This window comes from Camelus bactrianus, chromosome 5, assembly GCF_048773025.1.
Source record: "Camelus bactrianus isolate YW-2024 breed Bactrian camel chromosome 5, ASM4877302v1, whole genome shotgun sequence".
Lineage (NCBI taxonomy): Eukaryota > Metazoa > Chordata > Mammalia > Artiodactyla > Camelidae > Camelus > Camelus bactrianus.
The window spans coordinates 71980360-72003186 of NC_133543.1; the positions used below are offsets into that span (position 1 = coordinate 71980360).

General features: G+C 37.3%; 1 protein-coding gene across 3 annotated transcripts in view; it reads right to left on the reverse strand.

The window, feature by feature from the left end:
* Positions 1-22827, reverse strand: part of UNC80 (unc-80 homolog, NALCN channel complex subunit) — a 190421-nt gene that overhangs the window by 123164 nt on the left and 44430 nt on the right. For 2 of the 3 annotated variants that reach the window (XM_074364069.1, XM_074364071.1), the window contains exons 15-22: positions 20815-20962; positions 18208-18356; positions 15887-16053; positions 15053-15151; positions 11119-11333; positions 10281-10387; positions 8870-8969; positions 2457-2629 (exon numbers count right to left, since the gene is read on the reverse strand). In XM_074364069.1, coding sequence (XP_074220170.1) covers positions 2457-2629; positions 8870-8969; positions 10281-10387; positions 11119-11333; positions 15053-15151; positions 15887-16053; positions 18208-18356; positions 20815-20962 — 1158 coding nt within the window. The remainder of the gene's footprint in view (positions 1-2456; positions 2630-8869; positions 8970-10280; positions 10388-11118; positions 11334-15052; positions 15152-15886; positions 16054-18207; positions 18357-20814; positions 20963-22827) is intronic. The other variant, XM_074364070.1, reaches the window with a different exon arrangement.

Below are 22827 nucleotides of genomic sequence, written 5' to 3' on the forward strand. Positions count from 1 at the left end.
CTTTAGGGTTGAGACAAAGATGGACCTGATAGCACTGAAGTTTGGAACTATCCAGAAAGATCTAACGCACAACTGCTATTGTGTATTTAACAGTTGTTCAGCTAGTTTCTGTCATCTACACTTTCTTAATCACATTTAAACTAACAGGCATAAAATATAGAATTTATTACTTTTTATGTTTTAAAGTTCTTATAGCGACTTCACATAATTTTTTTCATGAGTGAGTCAACATGGTGAAGTACAAATCTTAGGATCTCTGAAGACAAACCTGGGTTCTAACCTGGCTCTATTCTTTCTAGCTTTGAGCCCTGGCCCATTGGTCTTTCTGAGATTTAATTTTCCTTTTTTTTGAAAACATAGTAGGGACACAATAAATGTTAAATCATTAGTTTATCAACCATAGAATGCTGTATACACCAAGTCTGGAAAATGGATCACTATACAAATATCATCTTCACAAGGAAAGTTGCAAAACAGGTGAAGCTCTCTAGCTCTTTGAGGTCTGTTGTGTTATCATTAACAGTTAGCACCATGCCTGGCACACAGGAAGCCTTCCATAGACATTGGTTGAGTTAATTAATCAATTATTATACGGTGAGTATCTTACAAGTCTCACTGACTTCAGGCTTTCAAATTCTACCACCCTTTCCATTTGATGTATTTGTATGTAGAGAACTGCTCTTCCCCCATGACTACACCTAGTCCCAAATTACTAACTACTCAGGGAGGGAACCAAGGAGGGGCTCCGCTCAGCATTACTGCTCTCTCACTATCACTCTGTTATCCCAATGCTTCCTTCTGTTCCCTAATCAAAGTCTACTGCTTCCACTGCTATTAACAACATGATATTTCATACCTCGCTAACACTTTTTAATCATTGCAAATCTGACAGTAAAAATATAGAAATTTATAGTTATTTTAATGAGCACTTCTTTAGTGCAAATACAATGGGACATACTTCATCGGCTTTATATTTTCAGTGAAATGTTGATGTACTTACTCATTTTTTAAATGTTCAATTGTTTGCCCTTTCCTTATTCATTTGTTACATTAATTTATTCTAATCTGTTCCTTTTGGGATAGATCAAGATGTGATTAAGAAGAGCCACGTATGACTCAAAGGAGTGACAGGCTAGTTACCACTTTCCCACTTAGAAAATGAGAAATTGGCTCCTTGCCTCTCAGCTCCCTTGCTTAAGACAGGTATCTCCTTGTTCTTTGTCTGTCTGCCACCAGCCTCAGCTCTCCTGGAGACTTGTGACTCTCTACATTTTATAGTCATGGTAGCATATATCAATACACATTAAATATTTTGGAATTTACAAAAATATTTGCAAAAGCCAATACTCAGGAATGGGAAACTGACTGAACAATCTTATATAACCACAAATCATCATTTTGGGTGATTACAGTGGTATTTCAGGCTTCAGTGAAGCTACTTCCCTTGCTGGTCACTAAATATCCTAACAGCAAAAATGATAAATGTCACAGAAAAATGTCATGAATTATATTACAAGGTTTGGACGATTTTACAAGGTAAAATATGAGTGGCCAGTGGTCATATACTCATGTTTTGTAAAAAAGGATCATTTTACAGACAGGCTTAAATTTTTTTGTTGTAAAAATGTCAATTTTAGCTTTTCTTTTTTAAATGAGAAAATAAGAGATTTTTATTTCTTGATATTTACTTGGAATTTTGTACCCAGTATTTATGCAATGTATGAAGAGCTTATTAAACCAGAAGGTAAATAAAGGAAATTGAGAGACTGAGTTCAAAACTGACATCTGGGCCTTGTTTACTGGACAAAAATACTTTCTAAGCAAGATCTACTTTATACCCTTGAATCTCTTAAGTGTGTATAATGCCATACGATGTTTGAGATGTTTCTGCACAATTAATGTCAATTGATCCTTGTTTCATATTTTCCTTCCAATAATAGGTAATTAAACAAAGTCAGAGTTTAAAGGACTAAAACATGACAGACATAAAACTAACAATAATATAATAATAATAATAATGGCCTACTTTATTGAGCAATTACTTTATTTCAGGTATTATGATGAGGGTTTTCTATCTAATATCTCATTTAATCCTCACAGTAGCCATAGTGGGTAGGCATAACATTATTCCTTTTACTCTCTTTACAGAGTTTAGCTGGTAGATGTCAGAGTGATTTTAACCCAAGCAGAGTCATTCCAGAACCCTCATATACTTTTAATCATGATGCTATACATTCTATTTCCCAGAATATATTTACTAAGATTTTTCCGCCTTCCTTTTCTTCTCTCACTTCACTACATTTTATTTTTTATCCTTTTGCCACTAATGCTGAGAAAAACAAAAACACAAAACATAACCCCACAGTTAGGATTAGGATTAGGGATTTATCCTTTTCTCCATTAGCAGAATTAACTGGAATCGGGGACACGGTGGGCAAATTCTTCCAACCACTTACGAGATCCAAGGCGGCTGCCAAGATAGATGCATCAGGAATTGTCCCCGGCTCACAGCAGTTTAACAGAAATTGAAAGCGCTTCATGCCTTGTCGAATTGCTCCAAGATTCACCACATTTTTGCTTTTTCCACCATCTTGGTTGGAAGACAGATGGTCATCGAAACTGTGGCAACCTGCAGGGGTTTTCCCATGGTGGAGGAATGAAGGAGAGAGAGTATAATGGTTATAAATTAAAAACAGAGCTTTGAAGTTTTAACAATGCATTTTCTGTACTGTTGGCCTGAGAACATTTTCCTGGACCACATCTCCCTCCTCTCTAGCTAATGCTTGATTTGGACACATCTTGACTTTTAGGAATCTGATGACACATAGTATATATGTAAATTTGGGGTTTTATACAACTATTTAAATATAGGGTCTGATCACTTTGCCACCAGATCTCCTCTCTAATATTGCTAAGAGGATTATTTAAAATAATTCTTCCTGTAATCAACAACTAACTTGTTTTTATGGAAGATGCAAAAATCACTGTGCAATTTCAGATTTGTTACAGAAAAGCTGATATCAAAGATAATATCTTGATAATTTAGCTACAATGCAAAGAATCACTGACTATTAGAGTTGTAAAGGACTTGAGAGGTTGCTCATTTAATTCTAGGATCTCCAAACATGGCTGTTTATCAGAATTATCTGGGAAGTTCCTGAATCTTATTCAGAACTTCAGAAGCATTCCTGGAAGAGGAATGTAAGATTTTGCACTTTGTAAATCTTCACAGGTGATAATGATGCCGCCAGCCTGACCCCACACAGGGGTCAGAGGTTTGGGAACCACTGACCCATCCTCACTTACTTTTCCATATTAAGCTACCTACGAATGAGAATCAGTCACTAGCTCAAGAAGGAGCTTCTTAACATGCAGAATATCAGGTCCTATTGCTAGAGATTTTGATTCCATAGGTCTGGGGGCAATGTATATTTTTAACAAACATGCCACATGATTTTAATACAGAAAGTCTAAGGATCACACATTAAGGAAGAATAATACAAAGCATTGTTTTTCATCTTTTTTTTTAATCCCTAGGCACTTTTAAGAAAGCCTAAATATCTCATGGCTTTTCTATAGCTTCTAGTATATATATATTTATAAATGTGTGTGTGTGTGTGTATATATATAGTGCTTCTAGTGTGTGAGTGTGTGTGTGTGTGTGTGTGTGTGTGTATAATTTGTATAAGGTAATAATATTGAATGTAGTTTTTTTTAAAATCAAGCTCAAATTACTTCCCATGATTCTGAAATGTACCTCCACTACCTAAGAATATACCTCCAGGATGCTGATTTAGTGCTTGGTTTAATCTGCGCTGATGCCATTTATTTGCAATGCTACCAACTCCTGGTCCTCACTAGGTGACAGATCCCATTACAGGAAATGACTCTCTCCCCTCTTCTATCAAGAATACCCTGATCCCTCCCACCCACTGCCCCACTTGCCCACCTGCCACTTAGCACAAAGGTGGCTCTTGTAACTGTTGCTCTCAACTGAAGTGCCCTACACACAAGTGTGTCACCACTGGTGGTTGCAGGATGTATGGTAAATAATTTATCCCTGTTAATTAACACTAATGTTTGCAAATTTGCATTTAAAAATCAAATCCAGAGTTGGAGTTACCCCTTTAATAACCTGCATTCATCGTAGATAAAAGGGCCATATTTACAGTTATGAGCTTGAGTTACCAAGAGAGTATGTCCCACACAAGGGATGGTGGCCAACAGATGAACTAGTGGAAAAAAGTGGGCACCTGTTCTTTTAGAAAACACATCCTTTGGAAGTAGTTCAAGCTTGGGGAACAGATTCCTTTGGACTTTATTACCACAAGATAAAAAAATATGGCGTGACACACAATTACCGATTCCTGGTCAACAACTTTCAAAATGTCACAGTATCGTACTGAAGTATGTAGGTGTGAAATGATATGGTGTCTGGAATTTGTTCTAAAACACATTGCAAAAATAAAAGATGAAGCAAATTGTAAAATTTTTTATCATTATTTCAAGTGGGTGATGGATACTTGGGATCTATTGGAAAATTCTTTTTACTTTTTGTCCATGTTTGAAAATTTTCATAAGAATACAAAATGGCTCAGAATATAATTAAAATATCATTATCAACATTTCCCACATTTCATTCCTTATGGGTATGTTTTCTTTTCAGGTACAAATATTCCATATTGAAAATTCTATGTTCAACACCCTCAGTATTTTTTTTTTCAGTTAGTGTAGCATATTTCATATCAAACGCAAAAGGAAGTAGCTCAAGAAGAATCTGACAGTGGAAAAAATTCCAAAGACAGAATTTCAAATGATACAAAGAAGGCATAGAAGCTATAGATTAGGAACAAATATTTCCTGGACAATACAGTATTTAATCACTGGACATTACCAAAGCTATAAGAACAGGCAACTTCCTATTATTTTTCCTATCTATATATCACTTCATTAATCATTTATATACAGCCCTTTAATACATATACATATCACAGGAAATATCATCCATTAAATAAAATTATAGCCTTAAGTCTTTAAACTTAAACTTTGAATTTGATAGATCCCAAATAATAAGATTTTTGTTTTTAGTGAATCCACTCATTTCATTATTTCCTACTATAATTAAGATGCATCAAGTGGTAACTCTCAAATTTATAAAAGAACTAATACATAAGACAGGATGGATGGTCAAAAAATTATTCTAATTTTACCAATTTATTAAAAAACAGTTGTCATCATTTTATTAAAAGAAGCATTAAGAATAAGTGTCCCACATCTTTTAAAATATTTTTTGACAAGATAATTAATTCTAAAAGAAATATATTCAATATCACTAAAGAAAGTGCCATTTTGATCAAAAGAACTTCAGAAAGAACGCAGCTAAGGATGATGACCAAAATAGTGAAGAGAGAAGTGATCAAAACAACTTTTGTCAGCAAGAACCTATTCTATGAAGAGCCCTTCACAGAATGATGTACCCTTATGACAGATAAGAAGATCAGTGGAACCCTGTGAGCCCAGGACATAGGATCATGCCGTAGGGAAAAGCTATTTACAATGGAAATTTTCCATTGTACCTGTAAAGCAGTAATAGATAACAATATATTTGCTAACTTTTTGAGCAGTTTTGCATTTCGTGTTGTAATACTAAAAGAAATGTTATAAAGTAATTTGCCTATAAAATGTACCTCTTCTTAGTCTATCTTTTATATAAACTTACAAGAATGTAAGGATGCCTCCTGGCTTCCTTGGCTATCATTAATTTTTTAGTCTCAGCATGGTTTAGTTGCATTTATTTACTGGGTTTTTTTTTTTTTTTACATTAAATTTACTGAGGCATAATTTACATAGAATACATTTTTAAAAAGCTGTTAAATCTCCAAAGCGTCATTTCAAGATGAAGTATTTCTTTAAGCATCATTTCCCATAGAGCTCATGGCAGAGCTGAGCACAAAGAAGATATTCAGTAAAGTTTGCTGATCAGTTGAGAAGAAATTCACCGCTTTAATTAATGAAATATCATCCATGATTTCTATAATAAAATATTCTTAATGAATGGGGAAACATAGAAGAAAAAGATAGCTGTTCTCTGAATGTAATTTCAGTTCTGTTAAATATTCAGCAGATGTATTTTTCATTTGTTGAATAATCTTTTAGGTTAAAAATTCTATCAGCTATTGCATTTTATCTTAATTCAATGAAGTTTGGGTACTGCATTTAAATTGAAAACCTCTGATATTTGTTTTCTTTAACAACTTTAAATCAAGAAACAGGCAATATGCAATTAAATGAAAATCATTTGAATAAGAAAGAAAAGGATAATGCATCTATAATGGATGCACAGAGACCATTTAGTCAGATTGTAAAGTAAAACAGAGAGAAAGAAAGAAAAAACAAAATTAGGCTCAAAGTTAAAAAGGTGTTCACATGGTCAAGGATGGTAGTTGTTGCAAAATACAATGTACTTAGATTAGCACATAATGTTGTTTTGTTCTTTATAATAGCTAAGGATACCTGTCTTCTGTGAGAGATTCCAAAAGAATTGTCTCACAGACTACTCTTTGTAATTTTTAACAAGCCAGAAAACAAGGACAAAGAATGATGACGTCAAGTCATATTCTTTTGCAAGTCAAAAGCACATAAAATATTCCAGAATCAGTCCCAGATTTTATCATTTTGGCTTCTAGACAAACAGGAAGAGACTGTCTGTATTGCTGATTGTTGATACAAACTCACCCTAGACTCAGGCTTTATGAATGTTCTGTATCAGGTCTTTTCTATTTGTGAAGGGAATATAAAGAGCATGTGAAACAGTGGCTGAAATCTGTAAGAATGGTGGTGAGAAAAACACAAAATCCAGAATGAACTAAGGTGTGTGAGAAATACTAATGATAACATGTTTGGAACAAGAGTAAGAGTAAAAATACTGGCTTTTTACCTGAAGAAAGGAATGTAAGGAAGTCAAAAGGAAAGTCAACAACTCAATTATGCTTTCATCCTTTCTACAAAGGAGAGAAATTCACAAATGGGAAAGTACAGAAAAGATTCACTAAGAAGCCACCAAATGTGAGAGACCCTAGTCTCTGAGTTTAAGCTTCAGTTCCACCAAGTTATACACCAGTGCATGGAAAGAACTTGGAGATGTGATCACAGTACTAGACAAATGACATCCAGTTAACACAGCACCTGGAGAACACACTTTAGTTCCATACTTTCATTCAACCACCACAGAATACTGGCCGTTTTGAACACTAGATGTATCCTCTCTGAAATATCATGAGTGGAAAGAGTGCAAGAGGACTGAAAACGACAAAGATCCTGATTGCTAGGAAGATTCTCAAAACCACAGACTAATTAGCTTGATGTGTGCCCTAGCCCAATTCTATAAGAGAGAATTACATAGAGAGGAACATTAAAAAAAAAAAAAAAGAAAAAGAAAAACACAGAAGTAATCATAGGAACCCTTGTAGTATCAAGAAGACATCTTGTTGAACTAAGTTACATGTCTCCTTTTTGACAGAGTTATAAAGATACCAGTGAAATATTTTGGTAAAGTCAGATGATGTTTTTGTAACGAGGTTGGAAAGTACTTGCCAATCACTAGTAAATTAAGTGTGTGATTGGCTGAAAAACTGTACCCACAAATTGTTAATCAATAAAAGTCAACTAGATGTGTTCTAGGAGCTATTTCTTTGGATTTGCCCTGTTTAGTAGTAATGTCAACACCTTGGATGAAAATAGGGAAATGTGTATGTCTGCTGATGTATCTTTATAGCACAATGGTAAAGGAGAAAAGATTCAGAATTCAACTTGTTTTGGGTTCTTGCTCTTAACTTCCTCCCTGGGCAAGTCACAACCACCGGCAAGTTAATGAAACAATACATTTTATGTATTTTGAGATGAAGAATTAATAATGGCTATTTCAAAGTGATGCATGATATTCATTCATGTGAAGGACATCTAGCAAAAGTAAGTCCAAAATTCAATACAAATCAACTATGTGATGTGAAAATAGATAACGCAGTCTTAAATTGTGTTCATCCACTGGCTATATCCCTGGAGCTTAACAGTTACACTATCTACTACACTGATTAAAGTCAAAATGGTATATTGCATTCCATCTGAGGCACCACATTTTGTAAAGCACATTATCTAACTAGAATACATGTAAAATGGAATCTAAATGGTGATGGACCTAGAGACTCTTCTATGTAAGGAAAACAAAGGGAATCAACAATATTAAACCAGCAGAAGTGAGATGAAAAGAGAGAAGGTGAAATGGATAATAGGTGAAACTACCATTATGTGTGTATGAGTGAGTGTGTGTGTGTGTGTGTGTGTGTATGTGCGTGAACAGATATCACTGCTAGGACTAGTGAGTCAAATTTATGGATAAGTATACTTTCAGAACATGAGGAAAGACTTTCTAACAATGACAGCTGTCTAGTTGCTTTGTAAAGTAATAAACTCCCCCTCAGTGGAAGTGCTCAGAGGGTGGCTGGCCACCTGTCAGGGATAAAATGTGCAGAATTCCTAAGTAGATAGGTGGGTGGATAAAAGGATATATGAAGGTTCTTTACTCTCAGATTTTAACAAAGGATAGAAAGGCAGAAGAAGAGGCTGTGTCTTATTCTTGGTAAACCCAGGGCCCACCAGGGAGTGAGGAACCCAGTAGGACTTCCATAAATGTCTGTTGAACCAAACTGATAACAAGTAGAGAAGCTATAAATAGTAGTAAAAACAGCACACATATGAGGAAGAAATGAATAAGAAATCAATGGAAATAGAAAAATGGATCATTTTATCTCATTAAATGTTTGTTCTGTGTAATGAAAAGTTGGATGTAATTCTTAGGCCAAGTGACATTTACCAATTGAACGCTTGAAGAAGTTCTCCTCCTCTTCTCTTCCATTTTCCATTCCGCTCCCTGGCCCCCCTTCAGAAAGCTTCACAGCACTGGTGAATTTGACCTGAGAAAAAAAGGGAAGCGATCACATAACTCAATTCAAAGGAAATTCTTTGTGTTTATACTAACTTTTACCTTGAAAAATAAGTTGTTTAGAATATGAAGTTCCCTTCATTTCTTCTGACTTCTACACCTGGTTAGCTAGTCTGGATAGTTTATTCCCATGTGCCAAAAAAGACATCACTTAATAACTACATTTTGAAGAGAGTGTTGGTCACAGATTGAAAGTGAAATAATCAGGCACAATTTCATGAACAATTGAGATATTCTTAAGGTTCAATTCTGATAAAGTCCAAACTCAAATTTATGAACAACAACTCACATGCAATCTTTACAAACAATACCACAACTGAGAATCAAATGAAGTGAAAGATAGCCAAATAGGAACTGGTTTAAATCAATTTATAATGTGTACTATAAAGTGCAATAATATTTTTTTCTAACAATTGAAATGTGTTTGTTTTCAGCAAAGCAATGAAGCTATGGGCCTCATAGACTCTCAGATACTAGGCCAAATTTTAGCAAAAAGAATATGAAGGAGGAATTATAAATATATCTTATAAATGTCCTATAATGTTCTATATTCTTTTTATTATTTCAAAACATTGCTTTTAAAACAGAAGACAAGTGGTTTTAGTAAGAGTCAAAGAAGAAAGAGTGTAAGCAAATAATTTGTATACAAAGAAATTAAAGTCTTATATGCTGAAAATTACAGCAACCAGGCCACGCATCAGCCACAAGGAAGACTCTTATCAGAAACGGATTTCACTGAGAACCATGACTTTTCCAAACTGCATGCTCCTACAATGTCTAACAGTATTATGAAGAAGCACTTAGTGGGAAAAGTCATTCTAAGCTGTTTTACCCTTTTCAATGGGGAAAAGGGTCCATATGGTATGAAAAGTAGGGAAGGAAGATAAGTGGTGTGTGGGTGGTTTGGTTGGGGGGATGTGCATGTGTGTAAAAGGAATCATTATACAATTATATATCCATCCTTGGATAGGAACTTGGATGTCAGAATTTCACATATGTATTAAAAATTAAAAGTAGCTGGGAAATAATACCTATATACCTCTCTACAGCTGCATTATAATTTTACATAAAGTTTTTGTCACTTTTTTCCTGTCTATGATAGTCTACCACGAAGATGTCTTAGTTTCCATTGCTCATTTAAGTTTTTAAAACTTACTTAACTTGAAGGGAATTTCTTCAGCTCTTCCTTATTTGGCCCCGCCAGGTGTTTAGCATTTCTCAGCCCTGACATTTTCCTATCAGTGACTCCAACATTCCCTTACATAAGTAATGTTCTGTTTACCTTGGAGCTTTGCCTGATGAAAGACAGGCGGTCCACAGAGCTGATGTCCAGGAGGTCCTCCACACCATCTGCCAGGCCCGAGAGGGAGGATCGTTTCAGCCAGTTTCCTATTTAATAATTTAAAAAAGAAATTAGACCATGATAGCATTTTCTCCCAAATGGATTAAACAAAAAAGTCAGCATGTGCCCAACAAGCAGTGAAAGTTACATGGCTTGATGTAAATAAAAGTGAAAGCAAATTGTTTTCCAAATGTACACGCTGTGAATAAACATCTTCAGTGTTGGGCTATAAAATTACATGACTAAGATGAGGACAAAAAGAACCCATACCTTCGCACATTGTACTGCTACCTCCTGGGGTGCTCTCCTTTCCACTCCCCCTCAGTATCCCGTAGATCTTAATGCCACTTCCTTCAGGAAGCCTTCCCTGATTCCTACTCCCTCTCCCTATTTAGGTTAGGTCTTGTCATTGCATGCTTTCAGAGCACTACATAAATTTCCTTCATAAAATTCATAGTTTGCAACTATAATTAGTTGTATGATTATCCGCTTTAGTGATTATCACTTCTAATAGATTATAAATTCAGCAAAGTCAAGCACTGTGTAATTTTGCTCACCATTTAATCCCTGAAGCCTAGCACAGTGTTTGCACATGATGGAAGTACACAGTAGGGGTTTGAGAAATATCAACTGAAAGAAGAATGAATGAATGAATGAAGTCAGCCTAGTCTTTGTGATTTGAAAGTTTTTCCTTCCATGCGTTGCTCTGTTTTGATTGTGAGTTGATTTGAGGATATGGCAGGGAATAAGAGAAACCATAAAATAAATACAGACATACTTTTACCTATGGGGAGTTTAAGCTTCTTCCGTAGGGAAATTCTGCGGGACCGTGAGCGGGCACGCCGGTCAGAGGTGTTCCCCGAATGGGCAGTGGTGCATTCTGAAGTGTCCTGCTCAGACTGGCTGCTGGTGTCACTCGCTGCACTCTGAGATTTGAACATCTTGCGCCAGAAATCTTTCCGTCCCAGGTTGCCCCCTTGCATTTGTTCATCGCTGAAAATCAGGCAGATGATAGGGTTAGACGTCTGACAACACACGTGAAATTCTCCTAGATTTCTTTCAACTGCCTGACAATGATATTTAGGCAAATCATGCAGGCTGATCTTTGATGGGCTGGGATTAGGAAGAGTCAGAGTGGGAGTGGAAGGAGGGAGACCAAAGTTGACTCTGAGTGGTTATTGAGAATAGTCATGTCTCAGCTGTCAAATTGAGGTGATCATTTTTTTCAACCATAATAAAAAGACTAAATATTATTGCAGGTAATTGTCTGCAAGTATGAGTCATAATCACAGAAGCAGTTACCGTGTCAGTAAATATTTAACTTTTTTGAAGTTTCCTGAAGTACCGTAACTTACTCCCCACCCCAACCCTGCTCCCAACCCCATTCCCCACCTATAATTCTTGGCACTAAACAAACTTACAAAAATGCTTGAATAAATAAATAAAATGCAATCACCATACCCAGGGGATGCTTCATCCCACAATTTTTCACCAAGTTATTTTTATAGTTCCTGATTATTTAGCTTTCTTAAGTCAAAGAAGCTTAAAATTTAAGAGTTACAAGAATTAGCCTGACTCAGTAAGACAAATGGGAACCTCTCCAAAGGGATTTCTGACTAGGGCATTCCACAAGAGGAAAAAGACAAGTGGCCAATAGCATGCAGAGTTTAATCTCACCAGGACTTAAAAAAAAAAAAGCCAGTTGAAATGAGATCCTCATTTTCACTCATTAAGTAAAATTATTTAATGATTAAGAAAGATTGAGGGGAGAGGGAGAAAAAGCAATGGTACTATCACACTACCACGATGAGACAGAATGAGTCAACCTTTCTGGAAGATACTTTGATAATATGTTATCCAAAGCCTCTGTCTACACCTTCAACAGAGAAATTCAATTTCTAGGAAGTTAACCCAAGGAAACAATGGGACAATAAACTAACATGTAGATACGAGAAAGTCAAATGCTCACTGAGGTTTGTGGGTCAACGTTAAAAAAAAAAAATGGAAACAATCTAAATGTTCAACTCCAGGGAAACAGCTGAATAAACTGTAGGGCTTCCGTAGGATGGCATCCTCTGTAGTTATTAAAATTCTATTTTCAGAAGACTAGTGATTTGAGGTACGTTGATGATGTATTGCAAAGTTAAAAGGCAGTGATCAAATGGGTTAACGGGATTAACACCAAGGTAATAAAAAGAAAAGTACACATGTAAGTGTGTCTCTGTGTGTGAGCTTGTGTGCACATATGTTCAAATAGTCACTCAATATAATGTATCAGATCTGGAGTGGTCATCTGTATTTGAAGATATCTGGATTTAAAAATTATTTTTCTCCATGTATAACTGAAAAATTGTGCTCTGCATTGGAATTTGACACAACATTGTAAAATGACTATAATTCAATAAAAAAATGTTTTTTAAAAATTATTTTTCTCCATGCTTTTCTGTGTTTTCCACGTTTCAGCTTGAACAACATATATACTTCAGTAATTTGGAAAGAATAGGTTATAGAAAATACTCTAGTAACACATGGTGAAATTTCTTTTCAGGGGTTCTAGGTAATGATTTGCTTATAAGCTTTGAGGTTAAACCTGGGATCTGTCTAAAATTTGACAGTATTGTGTAATCATTTTCTGAAGATATTTATATGGAGATGCAGATTTTAGTACCAGAGTATTAAATACCTTCAATTATTATTTTAATTCAGGACACTGCTTATCAAACATGGTGTGAATTTAAATCAGTGTTTTAGACTTCTCCATTATTTTTATCAGATGATCACAGTGTATGAAGCTTTTCTTACCTTTGGGAAATGCAAGGCACAGTGATGAGTATAGGACTACGTGGTCTGAGAGGAGAAACGTCCAGGGAGGCTATAGTTGACCAGCTGTACAATAAAGTGCCACATCAACTTTGTCCAGTGAATGTGTATCAGTAATGAGTTTCAGAGAAATGGGCATATAAAACTGCTTTTAATACTACTCAGTTAATGTGATTTTTATTTAAGGGGGAAGAAGGAGAAGTGAAGGGAATGAAGGGGAGGGAAAGGCAAGAGAAAGAGAAGATAGAAGAGGAGCCAGGATTGCCCACCCACCTTTCCCCAGTGCTAAATAGAGGACATATGGCAGGCACATCCCCGGGGCCCACTCAGATCAGGGAAAAGTCCCACATTTGAAATTCTATGATATCCCACCAAGTGGAGATTTTTATGTAGACACATGTTAAAATATGTATCATCATTCAAGGGAAAGAACAGGCACGTGCTAAGTGCTGAGAAATGAGGTGGTATTTACAGAACACTGAAGAAAGAATATTTTGCAATCTGGGAAACAGAATCAACTATCAAGGTGGGTGGTTTTATGTTTTAAATTCGATTTACCTATTAAATCATTCTCATTGTTCAGATTAGCTCAGTAGTTGGTTAGCGTTATTTTGGGTGAAAAAAAGCCCCTCTCTCTTATTTTGGACAAATTCTGTACGTAAGGACTTCTTACTAGTCTTGTCGTTGGTTATTCAGCTACAGACCTTTGCCTTTCACATTAATTTTTGTGTTTGTTTGTTTAGATTTTTATTATGTCCTTAAAGACTTAAAGGAAAAACTAAACTTCAATTTTGAGAATGGAAATTAAAGAAGACAAAGGCTTAATGGTAAAAATTCGACAAGTCCATCCTTTCACTGATTGACTGTCATTCATTCATTCTTGAAAAACATATTAAGTGCCTACTATGGGCCAATCCCCATCTAAGAGTTAGAGCTGTAACGTAAGTAAAAACTCACTTGGTCCCTGGACCCATGGAGATGATTTATCTTCTCCTTCCTTTTCTCTACCCATTTAGGGGCAGTTTCTAAGATTTTGAAGGGCTACAAGAATTGTGCAGACTTTTTTTCTTTGAAGGTTTTGTTGCTTGTTGTGGATTACCAAGGTTCTATTTGATGACTGATTTACTTGACTAGAGAGAGGGGATACCATAAAACCTAGAATACCCTGCAGGATTTCTAGAAGGATAATCACAATACAAGATCAGGGTTTTGGGAAGTAAAATGGCATACTTAAAATGATGTTCATATTTTAAATATTGATCGTACCTGTGAGCAAATAGTTATTAAAAGAAGAATGAATACAAATGAGCCTTGCACAGAACTAGACTACATATTTAGAGTCTATAGTAATCCGCACATTTTCTGGGGGCACTATTATCAAGACGCTTTTGATTTTGCTGTTATGAAAAATGGAGATAAACTGATGTCAGAGGACTTTGGAATGACTCTCAGGAGAGGACCCAGGTGAAATGGAGTAGAGTCCAGCTAAAGCTGGACATGAGAAAAATTATCTTAGTTATTTTTGGAAAAGCTTCATTGATTACATTGACAACTTGCAAGTGATTTTAAGCAAGAAAGTGGATGACACCCCCACCCCACCTACCACACATGCTATTTTTCAAGATTTATCTGCAGGATTGTGCATGAAAGGCGGAAGAGGGGGAGAAACTGGAAATGGGAAAGGCAGTGAGGGAGGCTTCCTGTAAGCACAAGGTTGGCTATTTATGGTTTGGGCCTGTAGAGGTGAGTGGCTTTGGGAATGAAAAGTAAAGGGCAGAAGCAAGGAGAAGTTCAACAGAAATGAAAAACAAACAGCAGCCTGGAAAATAGAATTTCTTCCAGTGGGAAGTGCTCAGCCCACTGCATTGGAGACAAAACCCAATGCTACTTACTGCTCTGGAGTCTGGGAGGGGCGACCGGACATGAAGCTGCGACATTCCTCAGGTGCAGGGGTCACCTGGCCTTTATCCACAATGCTTCCCGCCTCCGACCTAAGCAAATGGTGCATTCCACCAATCACAACAGAGCAGGCCACTGCCTCTCAATACTTCATACACTTCATAAGGGAAAAACATTCTGTTCCAGACAACCTAGATGGCTTGCAAACCCTATACCACCATGAGTCTATGTTGGGATGGAATTTACATCTTACCATTTGACTCAGAAGCTAGCTACATTATTGCAGACAGTCACTAGCTGCAGGCAGGATTTTGAGTTTAGGAGTTTCTTTTGATCTTTGTAAGTGGCATTTCTTATAGAATGGGCATACAATAAACTCCTATTTACTAGAAGAAAAAATAATTGGACACTGCTCAGCAATTTGTCTTTTGTCATGTTAAAATATTACTTACTGAACAGGATGATAGGGTAACAGTAATTGATTTTCCTTTCCGGGCAAGAATGTAAGTTATCTAGAGAAGGGTCAAAACACAGGTAACATTTTACCATATAATTAAGAGCTATGAAGTGAGGTTCAAGTGTATAAAAGTTTGAAATCAACTGAGCTTGGATTCATACAGAGGCAGAATTTATTTGATAGCAAACTCATTCCTTTTCTAAGCTGCAGCTGAGCCACCACCAGCAGCAATACTGCTTATACAAGAGAGTTGCACCATCCCTGCACTGGAGTTACACACCATGTTGGGAACTCCACGGACAGTGCAACAGAAGATTATATTCTACAGACACAGGCAAACCCTAATATTCAGAGAGCTCAAGCTTCCAACCTTTTACCGCCTACAGGCTTAGATTCCACTTCATTCTCCTCCACCTTCTTCCCTGGTGCCAACTTCTCGGCACTGTCAAGCAGAGCACTGAGGGCCACTCTCCTGAAGACATTCCCATGTGCCTCTTTGATGAACTGGACCAGCTGACGGATATCACAATACAGTCCCTGTTTGGAAGCAAGACGGAAAGTGTGGGAAAAGGAAGATCGTTATGTGATTAAATAGTTTTCACAGGAAGAAGGGGAGAAGATAATTCCTTGGACTTAGATGAGCATTGGAGTCGTAAAAAGAAGACAAAGTACTACAGTGAAACTGATGGTATACTGCCCCTCTGTACCTATAGTAACATTACCAAGACCCTTGCCTGTCATCCTCAGTATCAAAAAGAATGGTTACCAAGCTTCATATTCAGAAAGTTGGCTGTATCATTAGATAGATATCAATTTACACTTTTAACCACTGAATTCCCAAGTTTTTAATTTCTCTCTTAACTGTGACTTCTAAAGAGATGCCTGCAAAAAAAAAAAAAAAAAGGCAATTAGACTAGAGATTTCAGTTGCTGTTGAGCTTCTCCACAATTTCTCTATCTTTGTGATAAAATATGCTAACTCCTCTAGACACTCCTAACAGAGCCTGATATTCAAGGATGGTGCATTTTGCTGCACAGATTTAACAAATAATATGTATGTTGCAGCCCACTTGAACATGAACTTGACTATGGACTTAAGATGATACAGTGCTATTAAAACAATTACATTGGTGATTCAACATTTAATAATATATGCAGGACTTTTTAAAAAGATATTAAACTTTTCACTCAGCATATTCCCCTCTCTCTTCTCTCTTTAAGAAGGCAGATACTATATTCTTTGTCTTAAAAAAGTTCATGACAAAGCAGAACACAGAAACCTAAGAAACATTTACCTTACAGCTTTGGGTTTCAAAACTGAAGACCACAGAGACAATTATGCCCATGACCTTCAGAAAAGCAGAAGGAAGGGTCAGTAAGGAAAGCACAGAGACTGTCCTTTGGGTCCTGTGGGAAGCAAGGCCCTATGCCCTCACTCTGCTCTTCAGTAGCTCCTCCGTGGAAGGCAAGGCCCCAAAAAGCAAGGGTTCCAAATGCACCGGAGTGTCCATCCCTCAGCAGCAGAGAGTATTACGTGAACTAACATGAGTGGGCTGATGACTGAAACCCATGAAGCCTCACCAGGCCCTGGGTCGTACCTAAGACTTGGGGATCTTTGCATCACTCCATGAAGTAGGGGAGACCCAAGAATGACTGAGCTTCAACCTCCAGCCATTCTGGTGGAATGCGGGTTCAAAGTCAAATTTAAGTTGATTTAAAGAAAACTAAGAAATAAATTATTTCTTCTATACATGAATTTGTAGGCTAAGACTTACGTGAGCTCGTGTATACTACAGTCAACTTGTCAAATTACTTCCTGCCAGGAGCAAATTGAACCCATGGATGGTACTCAAGTTATTCTCAAGCTCCAAGAACCTTGCTGGGATGGCTTCAACAATTAGCAAAATTACTTTCAGTTTGGGTGTTTGTTCTATTTATCTCAAGTTAAGTGAATACATAGTTTCATTGGTTTAGAATAGCTTAAAATAATTTCTCTGACTTAAGTAGCTTGGCAGATAGTGACCATATGTGTAAATGGGCTGATTTCTGCATAGGACTCATAATATCTAACAGAGTGGTAAGATAGGGAAATGTTGCTTTACTCACTGAAGAGACCTGAATTCATCTAGTCATGTCAGATATATCAGTCTCAATTTATGTTTTAGTATCCCAAACCACAATCTCCTTGGTAGCAATTAAGTGCTAACTTTTTACAGGCTGGCTCTCTCCGCTTGTGGCTTCAGTGGTTTAATTAACATAATCTTTTGTGAAGAGTAGCTAAAAAAGTACATTGTTCAATTTAAAAAAGACAAAATCAATTTTAGCAGCATATTTGCATTAATTTTTAAAGTAAGTATATGGTTTTAGAAAAAAAGCTTGGCATAACATCCTTTACTATTTCATGAGCCAACAAGCTGGGCTCTAGCACCTTCTTTCTGAAAGGCTCAAAGAACCTTGCAGCTATTTTTACCAATGACCACAAAACCTCTGAGATGGAAGACATAAGCCAATTTGCAGGTAACATAACAAGTAACAGGGAGGAGAAACGTGTTGCTGAGTTTCCACTGTGAGTTACTGGTGACACTGGGAAAATTGATATTTTAACTTTAAAGTTTTAGACTTCAACTTGTCCTTCTCCGGGCCATGGAATGAGAGCAAGAACTCCTGTGGGAAGAAGAGGGGAGCTTCTCACCAGATTCTCAGGGCTGTGCAATTCATGTGTCGTTGAAGCGCAGCGTGTGATGAGGGATTTAAACATGGCACTGACAATAATGCCTTCCACATTTTGGGCTGTGGATTTGTTGTCCACTGTGGTGAAGTTGTTTCCAAACCCAGCCTTGTCTGGAATGCAAAGGCATCAATGAAAGGCAGTATTTCCATTCAGCTACACAGTTTAAAGTACTGGTCACTCAGGAATTAGTGAAGGGCTACACAAAATACAGAAGCAGAGGATACAGAACCAGATACCCCTGGTTTGATAATCTCTATGAAGACTTGGAGATAACTCATTGTCTCCATCAGAGTCTTTACTATGACATATTTCATCACTTTGTGGAGTGTTTTAATTGATATATCTTAGCAACAAAAAGAGAATCAACTGTTGACCCTAAGAAAGTCTTTTAAACCTAAGTAGTTTTTAAATAGGTGATCACTTAAAAAAAAAAGATCTACTAAGTGGTCTCTCAGTGGAGACAGACTTAACTTGATACAACCTTTTCGGTGGTGAAGAATGATGATTTCTTAGCGCAAATTGTTCAGTCGGTGGGAAGTAGAATAAGGTGGGATGGACCAGGTGAGATGGGCAGTGGGAGGGAAGAGATGGGGAGGGACCCTGCAGGGGAATTCACACCAGCACCACCAGAAACAAAAAGAAGACTGAGTCTGGCCAAGAGCTGCACAGGACTTCCAGCAGCTTCTTGCTTCCAGAGACTCCACGGGCATATGGATAGGAAAAAATCTACAACTCCCTTGGAGCTACTACCTTCTAACTCATCCACATGTGAAATGCCAGTGAATTGAGGTCATCACCCTATGTGGCATTTTATACCAGTTTTTCACATTTCAACGGGTACATTAGGTATTTTGTGGCCTCGCCAGAGTATTTCTCATAGCTTGCGAGCCACCTGTAGACTGTAGAGGTGGGGTATGTGCAGCTCCAAGACTGATCAGTCAGGGACATGTGTCTGCCTGGCTGATACACTGTGAACCATTTTAACTTCTCAAAAATCCCAGGAGGAATTCATCACTTTAAAGTAACATACTTTATATAAGTATGACTCAATCACTATGTTGTACACCAGAAAATAACACAACATTGTAAATCAACTACTTCAATAATAAAAGGAAGAGGAAGGAAGAGGAGGAGAAGAAGGAGAAGAAGAGGAAGATGAGGAAGAGGGGTAAGATGAGGAGAAGGAAGAAGGAGAAGAGGAAGGAGAAGAAGAGGAAGGAGAAGAGGAAGGGGAAGGAGAAGACGACGACGACAACGACGACGACGACGAAGGAGGAAACATACTTTATTACCAACCTCTCACTGTCTGTTTCAGTGGGTCAGAGGTTATCTTTAGACTAACATTACAGAAAGAAATCTTTTAGCCTCTGTTCATAGTTTCTATATCAAATAGGTTAAAAAACAGAAAGAAATAGTTTGTAATAAAAAATTGCTCTTGCAGCATCTGAACTACATGCTTACTTACTTCATTGTTTTTTAAATTTGCTATATGCTTGGCTGAAAACAACTTTAATAACATAGATTATTTCAGGGATTCTAGAGGGGGACAATAAAGCCTGGGATACAAACAGAAAAGCTGTTTCTAAATCCATGAAATAAGTCTCCATTAAAAATTTATTTTGTTTATTATTATTATTTTTAATGGAGGTACTAGGGATTGAACCCAGCACCTCATGCATGCTAAGCATGCCCTCTACCACTGAGCTATACCTTCCCCCCTCCATTAAAAATTAATCAACTACTATCACACATACTAAATAAATAATAAACACCTATACAAAAAAGTTATTTTATCCCAGACTCTCAACAAAAATACATATTTTACTTAACTCAGGCTTCAGGCATCAGCTTAATTTCATTACTGCATTTACATTTAAGTGATATTGAAGGTGATAATTTATTGTGGATGTAATTTGTGTTCACTGGTCTCCCCCTATAATATAGGTCTTTTCACTAGAGTTTTCTTAAAGCCATAAAAGCTAAAAAGCTATAAAACAGTTTATGAGCCTATCTCTAGATTCCTTTGCCCAATTAAAAAAAAATTCAGTACATGTGTATGTGTGTGTGTATATATATATATATATATATATATATATATATATATCAAAATTATATTACTACTATGTTTAGTCTTTTTTTCCCCTTTCCTGTTTTATTTTGTGAAAAAAGTCACCAAGCACGATTTCTGGCTCATAGAAGGTCCTCATTTCATATTTGTTGAACTAATCAGCATATTCCCTTGTTCCTTCATCTCTGCCTCAGTAGTCGTACAGAGGTCACGTGAGAGAGAGGAGTGTAAGGACCAAGGGGCTGCAGGTGAGGATGCCAGAGCTTTACCAAATTCCCCTCTGCTGAGCTAAGCTGTCCTTAGAAAGACTCCAAAATGTGTCATCAAAGATGATGTGCAAGCTTTTCATGTTTATATTTTATTACACACAAGTGCACACACAAACACAGAAATAGCTTTTCCTCTCAACTCTATCTCCACAAATTTCGGGTGTCTCTGAAACGCTACCTGCTTCACTTCTCACAGCAACTCCTCCTAGAACTCAGTGCAGTTTTACTTACTGTCAGTGACTGGTTCCATACAAAATCCTAGCAAAGCATGCAAGAAGTCCACTACATTATTGAGAGAGTCCTTGTTCACATAGTCCCTCATGGTTTGTCGGAACTGCATCTTATCTAGCTTGTATAACTTAGTGAGGCAGTTCTGGGCCTGCAAGGAAGGAAGAAAAGTGAAGAAGTCACAGGTACCAGCTTAGGCTAGGGATACCACTGGTATGAGACCAAAGCCTTCAGAAGACAAAGGCTTCAGTCTATCCCTGCCGAATGGTGCCCGCCACCCCGGCCAGCCCCTCTTATCTGAGGATGAAGTAGCAGAGGGGGCTGAGCAGTATGAGGGAGATTACTTTGAGAAGGGCTGTTCCTCAGGAAAAACCCAAAGCTAAGGTCTAACACTGTCCCAGAATTAGCTCAGTATTTTCGCCAAGATCAAGATTTTAAGACCTCAATGAAAAAACTCCAAGTGTAAAATTTAGGTAGCTGACAGGACTGGTTAACAAAGTTTAGAAAACCTCAAAGGCTCTGTGTCAAGGGAAGAAGCAAGCCACTCCCTTGCTCGGCTATTCTGAATTGAAGTAGATTTTATGGATGTTTTGGGGAGTAAGTAGGAAGTGCTTATCCGGAGTCCTCCTACGTGGCCAGGAGGGAAAGACTCTTGAAACGTGAAAGAGGTATAAAATAAAGGCAAGTCTAGCTTGTTTATTTATGTGTCTGCATTTGAACGTGGAAGTTTGGTATTTAAATAGAAGTTGGCCTCAAGAATATGAAAAACAATTGACCACTGTCTAGGCCCTGATACTCAAAAAAATACTTCTTAGGATCCACCAAATAATTTTGCCATCTTGTAACCAGATAGGGTAGGGGGTGCCTGGAGAAAGAGAGCTAGGCATGGCTTTCTTGACCTAAGAGAAGTCATTTTTGGCCTAAGCCATTCTGTGATTTAAGCCTGGCCACAAAGCTTGCCCTGGAATAGGCCTCAGTAATTAATGACCTTAAGGGAACAAAAGAATGCAGAAACAAAGGACTGTTACCAGGCAAGAGAAGTAACAATAGGAAAGACAGTATATCAGTTGTAAAGACTCCCCATTTGGTTTGATAGCAAAGATTAGCCTGAAGCGCTCACCACCAGATCATCAGGAACCTGAGGGATGATGACGTTGACCTTTACTGACCCTAATGACTTCAATCAACTAAAGTTTGAACTCTGTCCACCGCCTAAGCCCTTTCATGAATACGCATGTACCTTTAGTTTAAAACTTCCCTAATTTTGCTGTTAGGGAGACACTGCTTTGGGAAAGATCCCCAGTGTTCTCCTTACTTGCTACAAGTAATAAATCCTTCTGTTTCCTGTGCTTTGGCTTGGTTGTATCTTTTGGCTCTATACCTACCAAGAGGCAAACCCAGTTTTTGGGAAACAATCTGGCAAAGAGAAAGGGAATAATCCCCACCATCAGAACAAATAAAATCACAGTCATTGACTGCAGATGGCCACATACAAAATGCCCTGATACTGTTAGGGAGGCTTATGGGTCCTCTCTTACCACTGAGAGAAAAATAAAATTTGTGCAGTGCTTTGCTGTTTAAAACATATTTTTTGTGTGTAAGTGCATAGCAACATTCAACTTCCACACCTCTGTGATTTGAAGAGTATCCTTCTATCAGTGGAGGAAACTGAGGCTCAAAGACGTTAAGGACTTTGTCCAAGTTGATACACCACATTTCACAGCAGAGCCAAAAGTAGAAGTCAAGGTCTTGCTTCCTCACAGTGGTTATTTCTCCTATGATAGAGTCAAATAATGTTTGCTGGGGAAAATGTGTTTAGAGACCATCCACTTCCAAAAAGGATTTAAGATGGCAGATACTGAGATTAGTTGGTATGTACAGAAGATAAGATCTGCCTAAAAAAGAAAATCCTTAACAATGGAATGAACTGGGGAAATGGTAAGAGAGGACTCTGGATTGAGGGGAAAAAAGCAAAAGATCAAGAAGGGCGAAGTGGCTGGACGAGGACAATCTTAA